This window comes from Hordeum vulgare, chromosome 5H (genome assembly GCF_904849725.1).
Source record: "Hordeum vulgare subsp. vulgare chromosome 5H, MorexV3_pseudomolecules_assembly, whole genome shotgun sequence".
Taxonomy (NCBI): domain Eukaryota; kingdom Viridiplantae; phylum Streptophyta; class Magnoliopsida; order Poales; family Poaceae; genus Hordeum; species Hordeum vulgare.
In genome coordinates this window covers 38,587,876-38,599,946 of record NC_058522.1, presented here as the reverse complement: position 1 = coordinate 38,599,946, position 12,071 = coordinate 38,587,876, and the positions used below count along the sequence as shown (strand labels likewise).

Here is a 12,071-nt window from a genome sequence, read left to right as displayed (position 1 = left end):
ACAAACTGCCACGGATAGCAACAGGTAGGAGCTTCCCGGTCAAACAACTGGTCGTGACGAAAGGAGGAAAGCGCACTACAGAACAGAATGACCAGAACTAGTTCTTGATCGGGACGGCCGAGTCATACGTCCCATGCGCATGCGAGTGACAACCTGCGATAAAGTGTGACAGGTAGGAGCTCCCGGGTTAGCATAGCAGATCAGACAGCTGGGGGCAGACCAGCCAAAAACATTCGGCCAACACGCCGGCGCACAGTGTTGTCCGTGATGAAAGGAGCACTACAGAACAGAATGACCAGAACTAGTTCTTGATCGAGACGGCCGAGTCATACGTCCCCTGCGCATGCGAGTGACAACCTGCGATAAAGTGTGACAGGTAGGAGCTCCCGGGTTAACCAACTGGTCGTGATGAAAAGAGCAAAGCAGAGGAACTTTAATCTGACGACGTCGCATAGCAGATCAGACAGCTGGGGGCAGACCAGCCAAAAACATTCGGTCTTTTTCCTCCGTGCGTGCGAGCGACAACTTGTCACGAAGAGCAACAGGTAGGAGCTCCCCGGTCGAACAACTAGTCGTAACGAAAGGAGGGAAGCGCACTACAGAATATAATGACCAGAACCAGTTCTTGATCGGGCCGGCCCAGTCATACGTCCCCTGTGCATGCGAACGACAACCTGCGATAAAGTGTGACAGGTAGGAGCTCCCGGGTTAAACAATTGGTCATGATGAAAGAAGCAAAGCGCAATACAGAACAGAACGACCTAACCAGAACACATGAGTTGCACGAGATTTACAATACAAATAGATCGACCTTTTTTTTCGTGGATCATGACATGATGTGCATTTAGGTGCTTGTATAAAAAAACCGAACTACACAACCAGGCTACGGAATGGCGCCGGACTCCAATCCGTACACGAATCGGATCAAGCTACTACGTGATGAAGGCGATCCATGCATGCATCTGTAAATAAATACAGTACGCAATTTACCCAGCAGGGGCCAAAGCCACCAACCTGCTCCTGCTAGCTCTACGACCAACCTCCTACCATGGCCACAGCCGCCGCCACCCACGCTGCGCTCCGCGTCGGCATGAAGTTCAACCCTACGCCCAAGGACGCCGTCGACTTCTACCTCCGGCGCCGGGTCCTCGGCCAGCCGCTGCCGGACACAGCCGGCCTCATCCACGAGGCGAGGGTTTACGGATCGGAGCCCAAGGACCTCGCGGCAGCGTTCCCTCGGCTTCCCGGAACCCATGAGCGCTTCTTCTTCACGACGTGCAAGCGGCAGAAAGCCGGGCGCGGCCACAAGATCTCGCGCACCGCCGGCGCCGGCGGCTGGACTTCGAACGGCAAGAAGGTGATCGAGAACAACGCCGGCGAGAAGATCGGCTTCCGCGAGAACCTTCGCTACTCGTACAAGGACGAGAGCAGAGAGTCGGATTGGTTGATGGAGGAATACCACATCTGCGGCCTGGACCAGTTCGCCGTCGTCGACGGGGAGGAGTGCGTCCTCTGCAAGGTCTACGTCTCGCCTGGTTTGAAGCCGGGGTCCGTCACGCTCCAGCAATCTGAAGCAGGGGATCGTCTTCTTGCTGGAAGTGGAGTTGCCGGAGCACATGCCACGATGGCCGTGCAGCAGCAAACGCCTCGACCACCACAAGAACCACGGCAATCGCACGTGATCCAGAGGCCAGCGCCGCCGCGTCCGCAAGAAGCAAGGCAGCCGCAGGTGTTCCACAAGCCAGCGCCGCCGCGTCTGCAAGAAGCAACGATCCAGAAGCCAGTGCCGCGTGCCCTTGATAAACGTCGCGTCGCGGTGACCACCACGTCCACGCAGCAAGCGCCCAAGCGGCCGGCGCATCCCATCGCCGAGCCACCGCGCCCCAAGCGGATCCGCGCTGCTGTCCCCGCATCCGCAGCACTGTCGGCTGTCAACGCGGCAGTTCGACAAGCCATCGATGGGTGTAACTCTATGAAGCGACCGTCTTCGCACCCACCGGCTTTCCTGTCGGCGCCGCCGCCTCAGCACCACGCGACGATGAACACTCGTAAATCAAATCACTCGCTGACAAAGGACATGGACGACTTCGCGAGGTCATTGGAGACCGATCTTGAAGTGGCAGCTGACCAGAGCACCATCCAACAAGGAGGCCACCAGAGCACGATCCAAGAAGAAGCTAGCGAAGACGAGCTGGCCAGCAGGCTGGAGTCGCAGCCGCAAGAGGTCGACATGAGCGACCTGTTGAGCTGGTTTGATGCCGACGCAGAAGAGTTGCCAGAGAACAGCGAACTGCACGTCCAAGATGAACAAGAAGGCCAACATGAGCACGAACATGAGCATGCGAGGTCACTGGATGGCTTGGTGGTTGACGAGCGAGGAGACGACTTGATAGCACAAGACTTGTTCGATGTGCTCGACGACATCAGCAATGGCGATGATCTGATCAGTGACGGTGGAGACAAGGACGATTGGCTCAACCTGCCTCTTTCGGCCTACAATGGTATCATGTACTGAGTAGTAGCTAATTTGCTCCTCTGTAATTTTGCTCCTTGTAACAGAAACTGTAATTGGCTCCTCTGTATGTACGTATCTCGAAAATGGTCAAGCTAATGATACTACCTTTGTTTCCCGTACGGCTGATGCTTAATTTTTTTGCAGTAAATAATTGCAGTATGGCTCATGTATGGCCGTGTCATGCTCTGTCTTCGCTGTGTTATGGCTCATGTATGTTCACAGCAAGCCTGCTGTTATCATCAAATGGTGTATTGACACTTGTCATATGTACTGTATTAACTGTATAAACGAGTATGAGAATGACAATTTTTTTAACTCCACAATGACAACTGTATAAACTTCATGAAGTTTCTGTATAAACAAAAATGTGTCTAAAATCTGTATAATCATGAAGTTTTTGTATAAACTTAGTTCAACTGAAAATAAAGAAATATTCCAGCATGCTTAGTTTAAACTACAAGAAGCAATGTACTGAATTCAGTTTGATTCAGCTTGCATTTACTTATGCTTTACATTAGTCACTATCAATTCTAAGTCACTATTTTTATTTCTTTTTTATTGTTTTAAACTATTTCTGCTAAGTTACTAGTATAACTTCTAAATCTGAGTGGGTTGTCATGATCATTGAAAGACAAATGTATTGCCCATTTATTCAAATTGCTATTTATTCCAGGTCTGACTTTAGAGACAGGTTATTCCAACTCTGAATTTTGCAATGCAAACTGACCTTTGCAAATGAACTGAATTTTAACTTTGCAAATTAACAGGTTTTGTAAACTTTGCAAATTAACAGTGCTTTGTTTATCTGAATTATTGCAGTGGTTCTAGACACTGTATTGTACAAAGTAATATTTGTACACTTTGCTGACTGATTTTTCAATTTCAGCCATAACATTTTGCTTACTGTTCATATGTTATTTTCTTTTCTTTTGGAACCATGCATACTCTGTTCTGTTAGTATGTTCAGTGGTTAGTTTTTGCCACACCCACATTTCACATATGTCCAGCAGAGTCTCCATCTGACAAAAAGCAAAAAACTGCTTTAGTTTGGTAGAATGAGTACACTAACCTCCCTTGTTTTTATCAAAACAGCATTTGGTTGAGTATTTGGCCGTGCTACTGCTCACTGCTAACTGAATTTTTTGTAAAAATTCAGTAAACTTGAATATTCAGTAACAAGTGAGTAGCATGTGAGTAAACCTTTCAGTGCCTTTATCGTTGATCACTCCAGAAAACTTTCAGTAACAAGTGAATAGCATCTGCATTTTCTCAATAAACTCTTGAGTGCATTTATCACTTGTTGAGAAAACTCACTGAAAATTTATTTACTGGACAGTATCTGGCATCACTTGTTTCTCATTTATCCATCTCGCATCACTGGATGATTTGGTGGTTGACGATCGAGGAGACGACGTGATAGCAAAAGATTTGTTCGATGTGCTCGACGACATCGGCAATGACGATGATCTGATCAGCGACGGTGGAGACAAGGACAATTATGTTCATATGTTCATAACATTTTGCTTGCTGTTCATATGTTCTTTCTTTTTTGGAACCATGCATACTCTGTTCTGTTGGTATGTTCACTGGTTAGTTTTTGCCACATCCACATTCCAGATATGTCCAGCAGCACTTGTTCGTCTCCATCTGACAGAAAGCAAAAAGCTGCCTTTAGTTTGGTAGAATGAGTACACTAATCTCTCTTGTTTTTATCTAAACAGCATTTGGTTGAGCATTTGGCCGTGCTACTGCTCACTGCTAACTGAATTCAGTAAACTTGAATATTCGGTAAGTAGCTAGCTCTACAGTGGTATCATGTACTAAGTAGCTAGCTAGTAGCTCGACGAACAGGGACTGTAATTTGCTCCTCTGTATGTATGTATCTCAAGAATTGTCAAACGAATGATACCTCTCGCACGCTTGTTGTGGCAATCGGTTGCGTTATATTTCAATGAGATTTCATTGTATGAAAAGTTTATATTTTAATTAATACGAAAACTAAAAGTACATATTATATGTCTATATGTTATACTCCTATAATTGAAAAATATTTATTGAATAAGTATTAAGTAGCACGAGAACCAAACAGTTGTTGGATGGCAAGTATAAGACAGTGGTACATCCAACCTATCATGGATCAAACCCACGTCTGACGCTTTTCTATCTTATTAGAGCATCTTTAATAGATGATGTAGATGCAAAAATACTTAACTTTTGCATCTTCAGAGACAAAAAAAACTGTCTCCAACAGATGATGTAGATGCAAAAGAATTATATCTCCGACTTCCGGAGATATAAACTACTATACTATTTCGAGTTGCAAATTTACATCTCCGGATGCAGGAGATGTAAAACCAGCAGTCTCCCGCCAACCGCCAACGTCCGTTCATTCCACTTCCACGCCCCAATCTTCCTCCTCCCGTTCGGCCATTGCCACCCCGCCGCCCGCCGCCGCTACCCCGCCGCGGATCCACCTATGCCTCGCCTTCGTCGCCGATTTCCCCCCTCAACGCCCGTCGCTCCCCATCGTATGACTCAGATCGGGCGCTCGTCGCTCCTGATGAGGACATCAACACCATTGTTACACCCACACCCCCAGCTGCTATACATACTGGACCAGTTACTAGAGCTCGTGCATGCCAATTGAATTACCAGGTATTTTCGTTTCTTGGGAATACTTCTAATGTTCATGAACATATGATGTTGCCTAAGTTAGATACTTTTGTTGTGCTCATGAATGAAGGACCTAGCATGATCAAGAAGGATATCCGTTGGAGCGGGATCAAGCATGGAGAAGAAGATGCACGCGCGGGAGAGAACAATGAAGCTTTCACTGGTGATTTTCGCACTCTAAAGCCACCATAAGGAGAGCATGAAGGCTTTGGGCGAAATATTCAAGACACCACTTTATAAATTTCGTCCATAGGCTATTATAGGTGTTGCGCCACCTTATTTTTGGATCAGGCCCATGTAATTTCGAAATACCATAATATAGGTTATTTTTAGAGTTTGTATGTGTGGGAAAACCGAGTTTAGGGCTGTTTTCAGACCCCTCCTCCAAGGGTCACAAAATTGTCTCTCTATTCCCTCATATATACAGCCCTTAGGGCACCGTTTAGACTTGAGTTTTGTTTAGATTACAAGTTCGCCATAGCTGCAACTTCGTGTTCTTCGTTTGTGTTCTATGACCAGACAAAGGTGTCACAGAACCCCACCTTCATCAATAAAGCTTTCCTCTTATATTCGCAATATCTTGATTGCATCTTAGTTTCTTGCTTGTTCTTCGTTTGCGTGCAGGAAATAGACCTTCGTGGCCATGTTGATTGTGCTCCAGCGTGGCCAATAACCTCTCGGAGTTGGTTTAGCGATTGCTAAGGCGCGACATCCTCACACGTTCATAGTTGGACCGTCAAAGTCTACTCCACCAAAACGAGCTATTTTTTTTAATATTGCATTTTTTTTATTCTTTTTGAAAAATAATGCACCGAATCGAAAATTTTCAAAAATAAGCCTGCCTCGGCCACCCTCTAGCCGATTGGAGGTTGTCGGCTTTGGTGCGGCCGACAGGAGACAGTCGGTCGGGCCTAGGCCGACTAGTGGCTCTCGGCCACGTGGGAGCCGACTAGTGGCCAGACCACTGCTTGTCGGCCTTGGGGAAGCCGATAGGGCAATCGGCCTAGGCGTGGCCGACTAGTGGCCACAGCCCACCCCTTCCCCCCTCTCCTTGTTCCTCCTTCCTCTTTCTTCCTTCTCCCTTCTCCCATTCTACCTTATCTCCTTTCTCTATTTCTTCTCCTTCCTTCTCCCCCCACACAAAAAATCTTCCATTTCCACATTTTGAACCGTTCTTTTATTGTGTAAGGAGGAGGGCATCCAAACTATCCGTCTCACTCGTGATGATATTTTATGTAAAAAACTTATGTGTATTCTATGTATCAAGTACTTTTATTTTGAACGTTAGCTATTTTCCTGACTCCATTTCCCGCCCATATTCCCCCAATCGGCCACGCCATTTTGTTCCCTCCTCTGTTGCCGCCAATATTTCCACGTCTCCATTCCCGCCAAATTTTTCACACCACCTTTCCCGCCAAATTTTGCTGGTTTCTTTTCCCGCCAACTTTTTACCCTCTTATTTCCTGCCAAATCTTTCCCGCCTCATTTGCCTCCTCGTTTTCCCACCATCTTCCTGGTCATCTAAGTCTATAAAAGGAGGCATTGGACTGCCTTCCTCCATCATCGAGCCTCACTTGAGAACACTAGCACTGCCTTCCTCCATCATCCAGTCAATATGAGTTTGCCTTGCTCGGATCAGAGCATCAGGCCTAAGAAAATGCAGAGTGCGAGTTTGCCTCGGGGTGTGGAAGCAGTTCGATGTTGGTGCGGTGATCTCTGCAAGGTGAAGGAGGTGACGGATTTTTCAGATTGGTTGGGCATGAAGTTTTTCATGTGTGCCAATTATGAATCTGATTCGCCCGAATCTATTTCTGCGTACCTCAGGCCTCCGGTATGCTCAAGTTATCCAGAGTAAATATGTTGTTGATATTATTGTTTACTTGATATTTATATTATTTTTTTGTAGTCTCCTCCTCCTCTCTGCATGTACTATCGTTGGATTGACACGGAAATGCCGGACTGGGCGGTGACCGAGATTCGTGAAAGAGGTCGCCGTGCATGGGCTAGCTTGGACTTGGAAGAGCATCGCGAGAAGGCTGAAGCAGAGGAGAAAGCAGAGCAGAAGAAAGAGTGGGAATATTACTGTGTGGAGCAGAGGGCTTTTATTGATGAGATGAAAAGGAATAACCAAGAAGAGAAACTTCGGTTGGAGGAGGTTTACAGACAGCGGGAACAAGCCCGTGAAGCTGAGAGGGAGAGAAAGAGAGAAAGGGCTTGTGCGGCCAAAGCACCAGAAGAAGCTGGTGATGGAAAAGGAAAATATCCACGCTGGACTCAGTAGATTTATTTTAATTTCAGCAAGTTGTATCTTAATTTCAGCAAGTTGTGTCAGCACGTTGTATCTTAATTTCAGCAAGTTGTGTCAGCACGTTGTATCTTAATTTCAGCAAGTTGTATTTTAATTTCGGCAAGGTGTATCTTAGTTTGTCTGTAATCTCAAGTTATTGGTAGTATATGTGTTATCCACGAAGAACCAAGTGTGCATATTTTGTTCCCGCCTTGCTTTCCCGCCATTTTGTTCCCGCCTTGCTTTCCCGCCATTTATTTCCCGCCTCGCTTTCCCGCCATTTATTTCCCGCCATTAGGTTTTCGTCTCGCTCTTCGGCACCTATAAAACCCTCTCCACAGCAAGGTTGGTAAGGAGTGTGCTCAAAATGTCTCATTATCCTTTCGATCGTAGTTTTCACAATGGTATGTCCGAGTGTCTTCTACGCTTGGCTAGCAATTTCAAGATAGACAATAGAATAGTTTCATGGGACGAACTCATCAGTAGTGACACACTACTGAATGAGGTTGCTCATGCATTAGCTAGGAAGGGGTGGCCTGCAAGGACATATGAGGAGATTCGGAAGGAACTTCTGCGGTTGAATGAAAGATGGAAGAAGAAAGGCCAACACATACGCGGTGGAGGTGGAGTAAAACATCCTTTTTATGGATTGACGATAGCAAGACGGAGACGATATCTTCATGCCGAGTAGCAAGGACAAGAGGGCAGCATCAACGAGTGCCAAGAGTACCGCTTCGTCGAAGGGCCAGAGCTCTGCATCATCGAAGGATGACGACGACTTTATGTAGTTTTTGTATGAACTCTGCATCTTAATGTATCTTATTTTATGTATCTTAATTCATGTATCTTATTTTATGTATCTCCGAAATCTTACTTTGTTTGTAATCTCAAGTTATTGGTAGTATATGTGTTATCCACGATGAACCAACTGAGCATAGAAATAGATAGGAATATGTCTCATAGATAAAATACACATAAGTCTCATAGATAAAATACACATAAGTCTCATACATAAAATACACATAAGTTTCTTACATAAAATACACATAAGTCTGAAGTGATACATAGTAGGGCAAAGAGTTTGCTTCACTCACGACGTCTCGGTTGGCGCTCTGGGGTGTGGGGGTGTACTCCATCCCCACCTGTGGGGAGCCCTAATGTTACAAGGAGGAATCTCGGATCCACCCTGGTCATACTGTATATCCTGTGTGGGCCACGGTGGAGGAGTCGAAAACATGTCCAACCACATGTTTTGCTGCGATGGTGGCTCATCTGGTTCACTCCCTAACCCGGATCCGGATGCCGACACATCATGATATGCAGGAGGGACCATACATGTTGGATGTGGATGAAACATGAAACCAGGAGTAGGATTGTGATGTTGCGGAGTTGGCTGAAACATGAAGCTCGATGACGAAGTGTGGTGCTGTGGCTGATGCCACGCTGAACTGCCAGGCTGGTCAGGTGGGGGTGGATGTGGCGTCGGTTCCACTCCTTGTAGACGTGGACGTGGCTGATGTCAATGCACGGAGTGACGCGGCACCGGCGTAGGCTGCGGCTGGTGATGCACAACATCCGAAGTGTGCGTGCACGTGATAGCTTTATAGATATCTCTTATCCTCTGCTCGAGCCTCTTGAGCCATGGTTGAATCTGAGACCGAGGTACAATAAGAGGTGCAGATGACAATTGTCGATCAAAGTTCATCACGTCAGTATGAAGACTGTATGCCAACTCACCCTGAAATTGTCATCAAGAATAATAAGTACCGATGATGAAGCAAGTAACAACAACTTAAATGACGTAAAGAGAATAAATATTACCGCATACTGCCTGGAGCCAGAAGTATCATACGTCGGGTACGTATCAGACGTATGCGGGTCCGGAATCTCAACTGTATTGGAGTGCTGAACAATGCGTAATCGTGTTCCTCTCATGTACCCCTCCAAATATGCATTGTATTCAGCGAGATCAAATGCTTGTTGTTCATGTCACCTACGTTCAGTGGCAGTGTCCCATTAAAAAACGTACTCTTCAAGCCTTTGTAGCCTCTGAGCCCGTGTCCTATTGGTTCCCTTCCTTGTCATCCTGTAATTTATGATGATGTTTAACCATAGGCCATAGAGAAATAAAATGTAATATATAGTTAGTATAACATACCTGTGGACTACTACTGATAGCAGGTTCTCTATGTTGGGCGGAGGAGTCAACTGTCGAAGACCGAACTGTCTCATAATGCGCTGTTGTGCCATCTCCTCAACAAAGACATCGAAGATAATCTTCGATTTCATCATGCAGTAACCCCGATCTCTCGTGCATAGCACAGAAATACCACCGGGATATCTAGAAATTCTGGCTGCTTCTGTGTACGGTTGCCAAATAACTCCCGTGTACGTATCAAACTGCTCATTTAGTGCAGTGTAGGCTCGCCTAGTCTGTTCACTAGCATACCGTCTCTGCGCAAGACATAAGTTAGTTTCAACCATAGTGTAAACTAAGAAGGTGGATAACATTATACCAGGGGACATACCTTGGGACGCGTCCAACACAGGCCGAAAGTTGGCAAGTCGATGTCATCACCATAAAGCATGTTGCCCACATGATAAATGTGGTCCACATCTATGTTTGGTCGTCCAATAGAAAACCTCTCCCAGGACCACAGTTGTAAAAACAGCGGGCAACCAAGAATGGCCGACTTGGCCGTGGAAAGATGACAACCGTTGCACATACCTCGGTAGGTAGCAGCTAATACCGCAGATCCCCAACTCCTCGGTGTGATCTGTTCAGCCGTCTCAGCAGTCGCGATTTCCAGTGCAATGGGGATGTAACGCGCACTCAAAGTAGTGACATGGTTCTCTGTGAACATCACCTTCCCGAGAAGCCACAATAGGTACGCCTCCAGGCTACGAGTAATCTGTATAGCACTCAAAGGGACTTGTGAATAACCTGGAAATCTCTCGATCTGCAATCATGTAAGGAGAAAGGGACTTGTGAATAACCCGAAAATATTGCAACTTGGAACATTTACCTTTGATAGATATGCGAGGTAGGAACTAACCTTGAAATGTTGTAACCAGTCATACTTAGGTCCGTGCGCCTCTGACGCCAGTATTGGAGCCCCATCATATATATTGAAGAAACGTGCTGCCAAAGTTTGTTGCCAATCTGGCGGGTCCTCCAACGGTCCTATCGCATTTCCCGCCAACGGAAGTCCGAGCAACGTTGAGACATCTTCTAGAGTAGGAGCCATCTCACCCCATCTGAAGTGGAACGTGTGGGTCTCAGGCCTCCATCGGTCCACTAAGCAAGTGAGCAAAGAAGAGTCAATGCTGAGGTGCCTCGACGTCTCAGTGGCCTCAACTAGACGTGCGAACGGTAAAAGCCCGGCCCATTTGAGTCTGCATATCCACCAATCATAAAATTTATGTTACTTACAATGCATATTTAATACAATGATTAAAGTTTAAGATAAAAACATTTACCTTTCAACCCACGACGGATGTATACTCCAGTCCACCTTAGCAGTACGAGTGACTAGTGGTACGAGCTTCTGCTCAGTTAATAGCGAAGCACGATGCTTACTATCAACGTCCGGATTAAGAAGATACATTCCCTCCATTGCTATACAATACAAAATGTAGTGCAACACATAGTATAAAATTAAAACATAGTGTTAATACAAACTAAAAACATAGTAGTAGTCCAAACTTAAAACATAGTGATAGTACAAACTTAAAACATAGTGATAGTCCAAAATTAAAACATAGTGATAGTACAAACTTAAAACATAGTGATAGTCCAAACTTAAAACATAGTGCTAGTACAAACTTAAAACATAGTGATAGTACAAACTTAAAACATAGTGATAGTCCAAACTTAAAACATAGTGCTAGTACAAAGTTAAATGTAGTGATTGTACATAAATTTTAAACTCTTCCTCCTCCTCTTGCCCTCCCTCTTCCTCCTCTTCTTCCTCGGCTGCCTCGTCCACGCCTAGTGCCCCTTGCAGTGACGAAGGTGGAACAATCAGGATCCCTATGCCCAAATTCATTACAAAGAATGCATTGCACGGTGCACCCGCCGGCCTCAGATTCATCCATGTCATTCTGGATGCGCTGACTCTGCCGCCTCCCTCTACTTGTACGCATATGCGCAGAATGTGGAATGTATCGCCTTTGAGCAGGCTCAACAGTGTTGAAGTTACCCATTGATCGGAAACCCATCAACTCACCTGTCCAGGTATTGAGGACAGCCTCTTTCAGAAAATACGAAGACACAAAAGAGATTGCGTCAAGACCTATGAGCCCGCAAGCAGCAAGTACATGCGAGCAAGGTAGGTGAAGCAACTTTGGTTTGTTGCATGTGCATTCGCACGTTGGCCACAATTCATTTCCAATTTTCACCTCGTGTGTTCTCATCTCATTTGCACATCCGAATTTGTTGTTAGCTAAGCGAACCTCGAACCTTTGCTCTAGATTTCCAATGGCGACAACACTGTGTGACCGGGCTTTCTTCATCTTTTCATCCATGTACTTCATAACCCTTTCACAGTAACGTGTGTTCAGATTGTTTGTCATATGCTCCGCAGCAATTTGACG

At 45.8% G+C, this 12,071-nt stretch overlaps 1 protein-coding gene across 1 annotated transcript; it reads left to right on the top strand.

Moving 5' to 3' along the window:
• Positions 1 to 1,048: 1,048 nt before the first annotated feature.
• Positions 1,049 to 2,515, top strand: LOC123399442. Its single transcript, XM_045093853.1, has 2 exons — positions 1,049 to 1,744; positions 1,781 to 2,515. The coding sequence occupies exons 1-2, from the start codon at positions 1,049 to 1,051 to the stop codon at positions 2,513 to 2,515; spliced, it is 1,431 nt and encodes a 476-aa protein (XP_044949788.1).
• Positions 2,516 to 12,071: the final 9,556 nt, after the last annotated feature.

What these genes read in the sequence shown, in the direction of transcription:
- LOC123399442 (XM_045093853.1), top strand. Translation starts at nt 1,049, where the DNA reads ATGGCCACAGCCGCCGCCACCCACGCTGCGCTCCGCGTCGGCATGAAG. An exon ending in CGCAGGTGTTCCACAAGCCA is followed by an intron (nt 1,745 to 1,780) that starts GCGCCGCCGCGT and finishes ACGATCCAGAAG; the next exon opens with CCAGTGCCGCGTGCCCTTGA.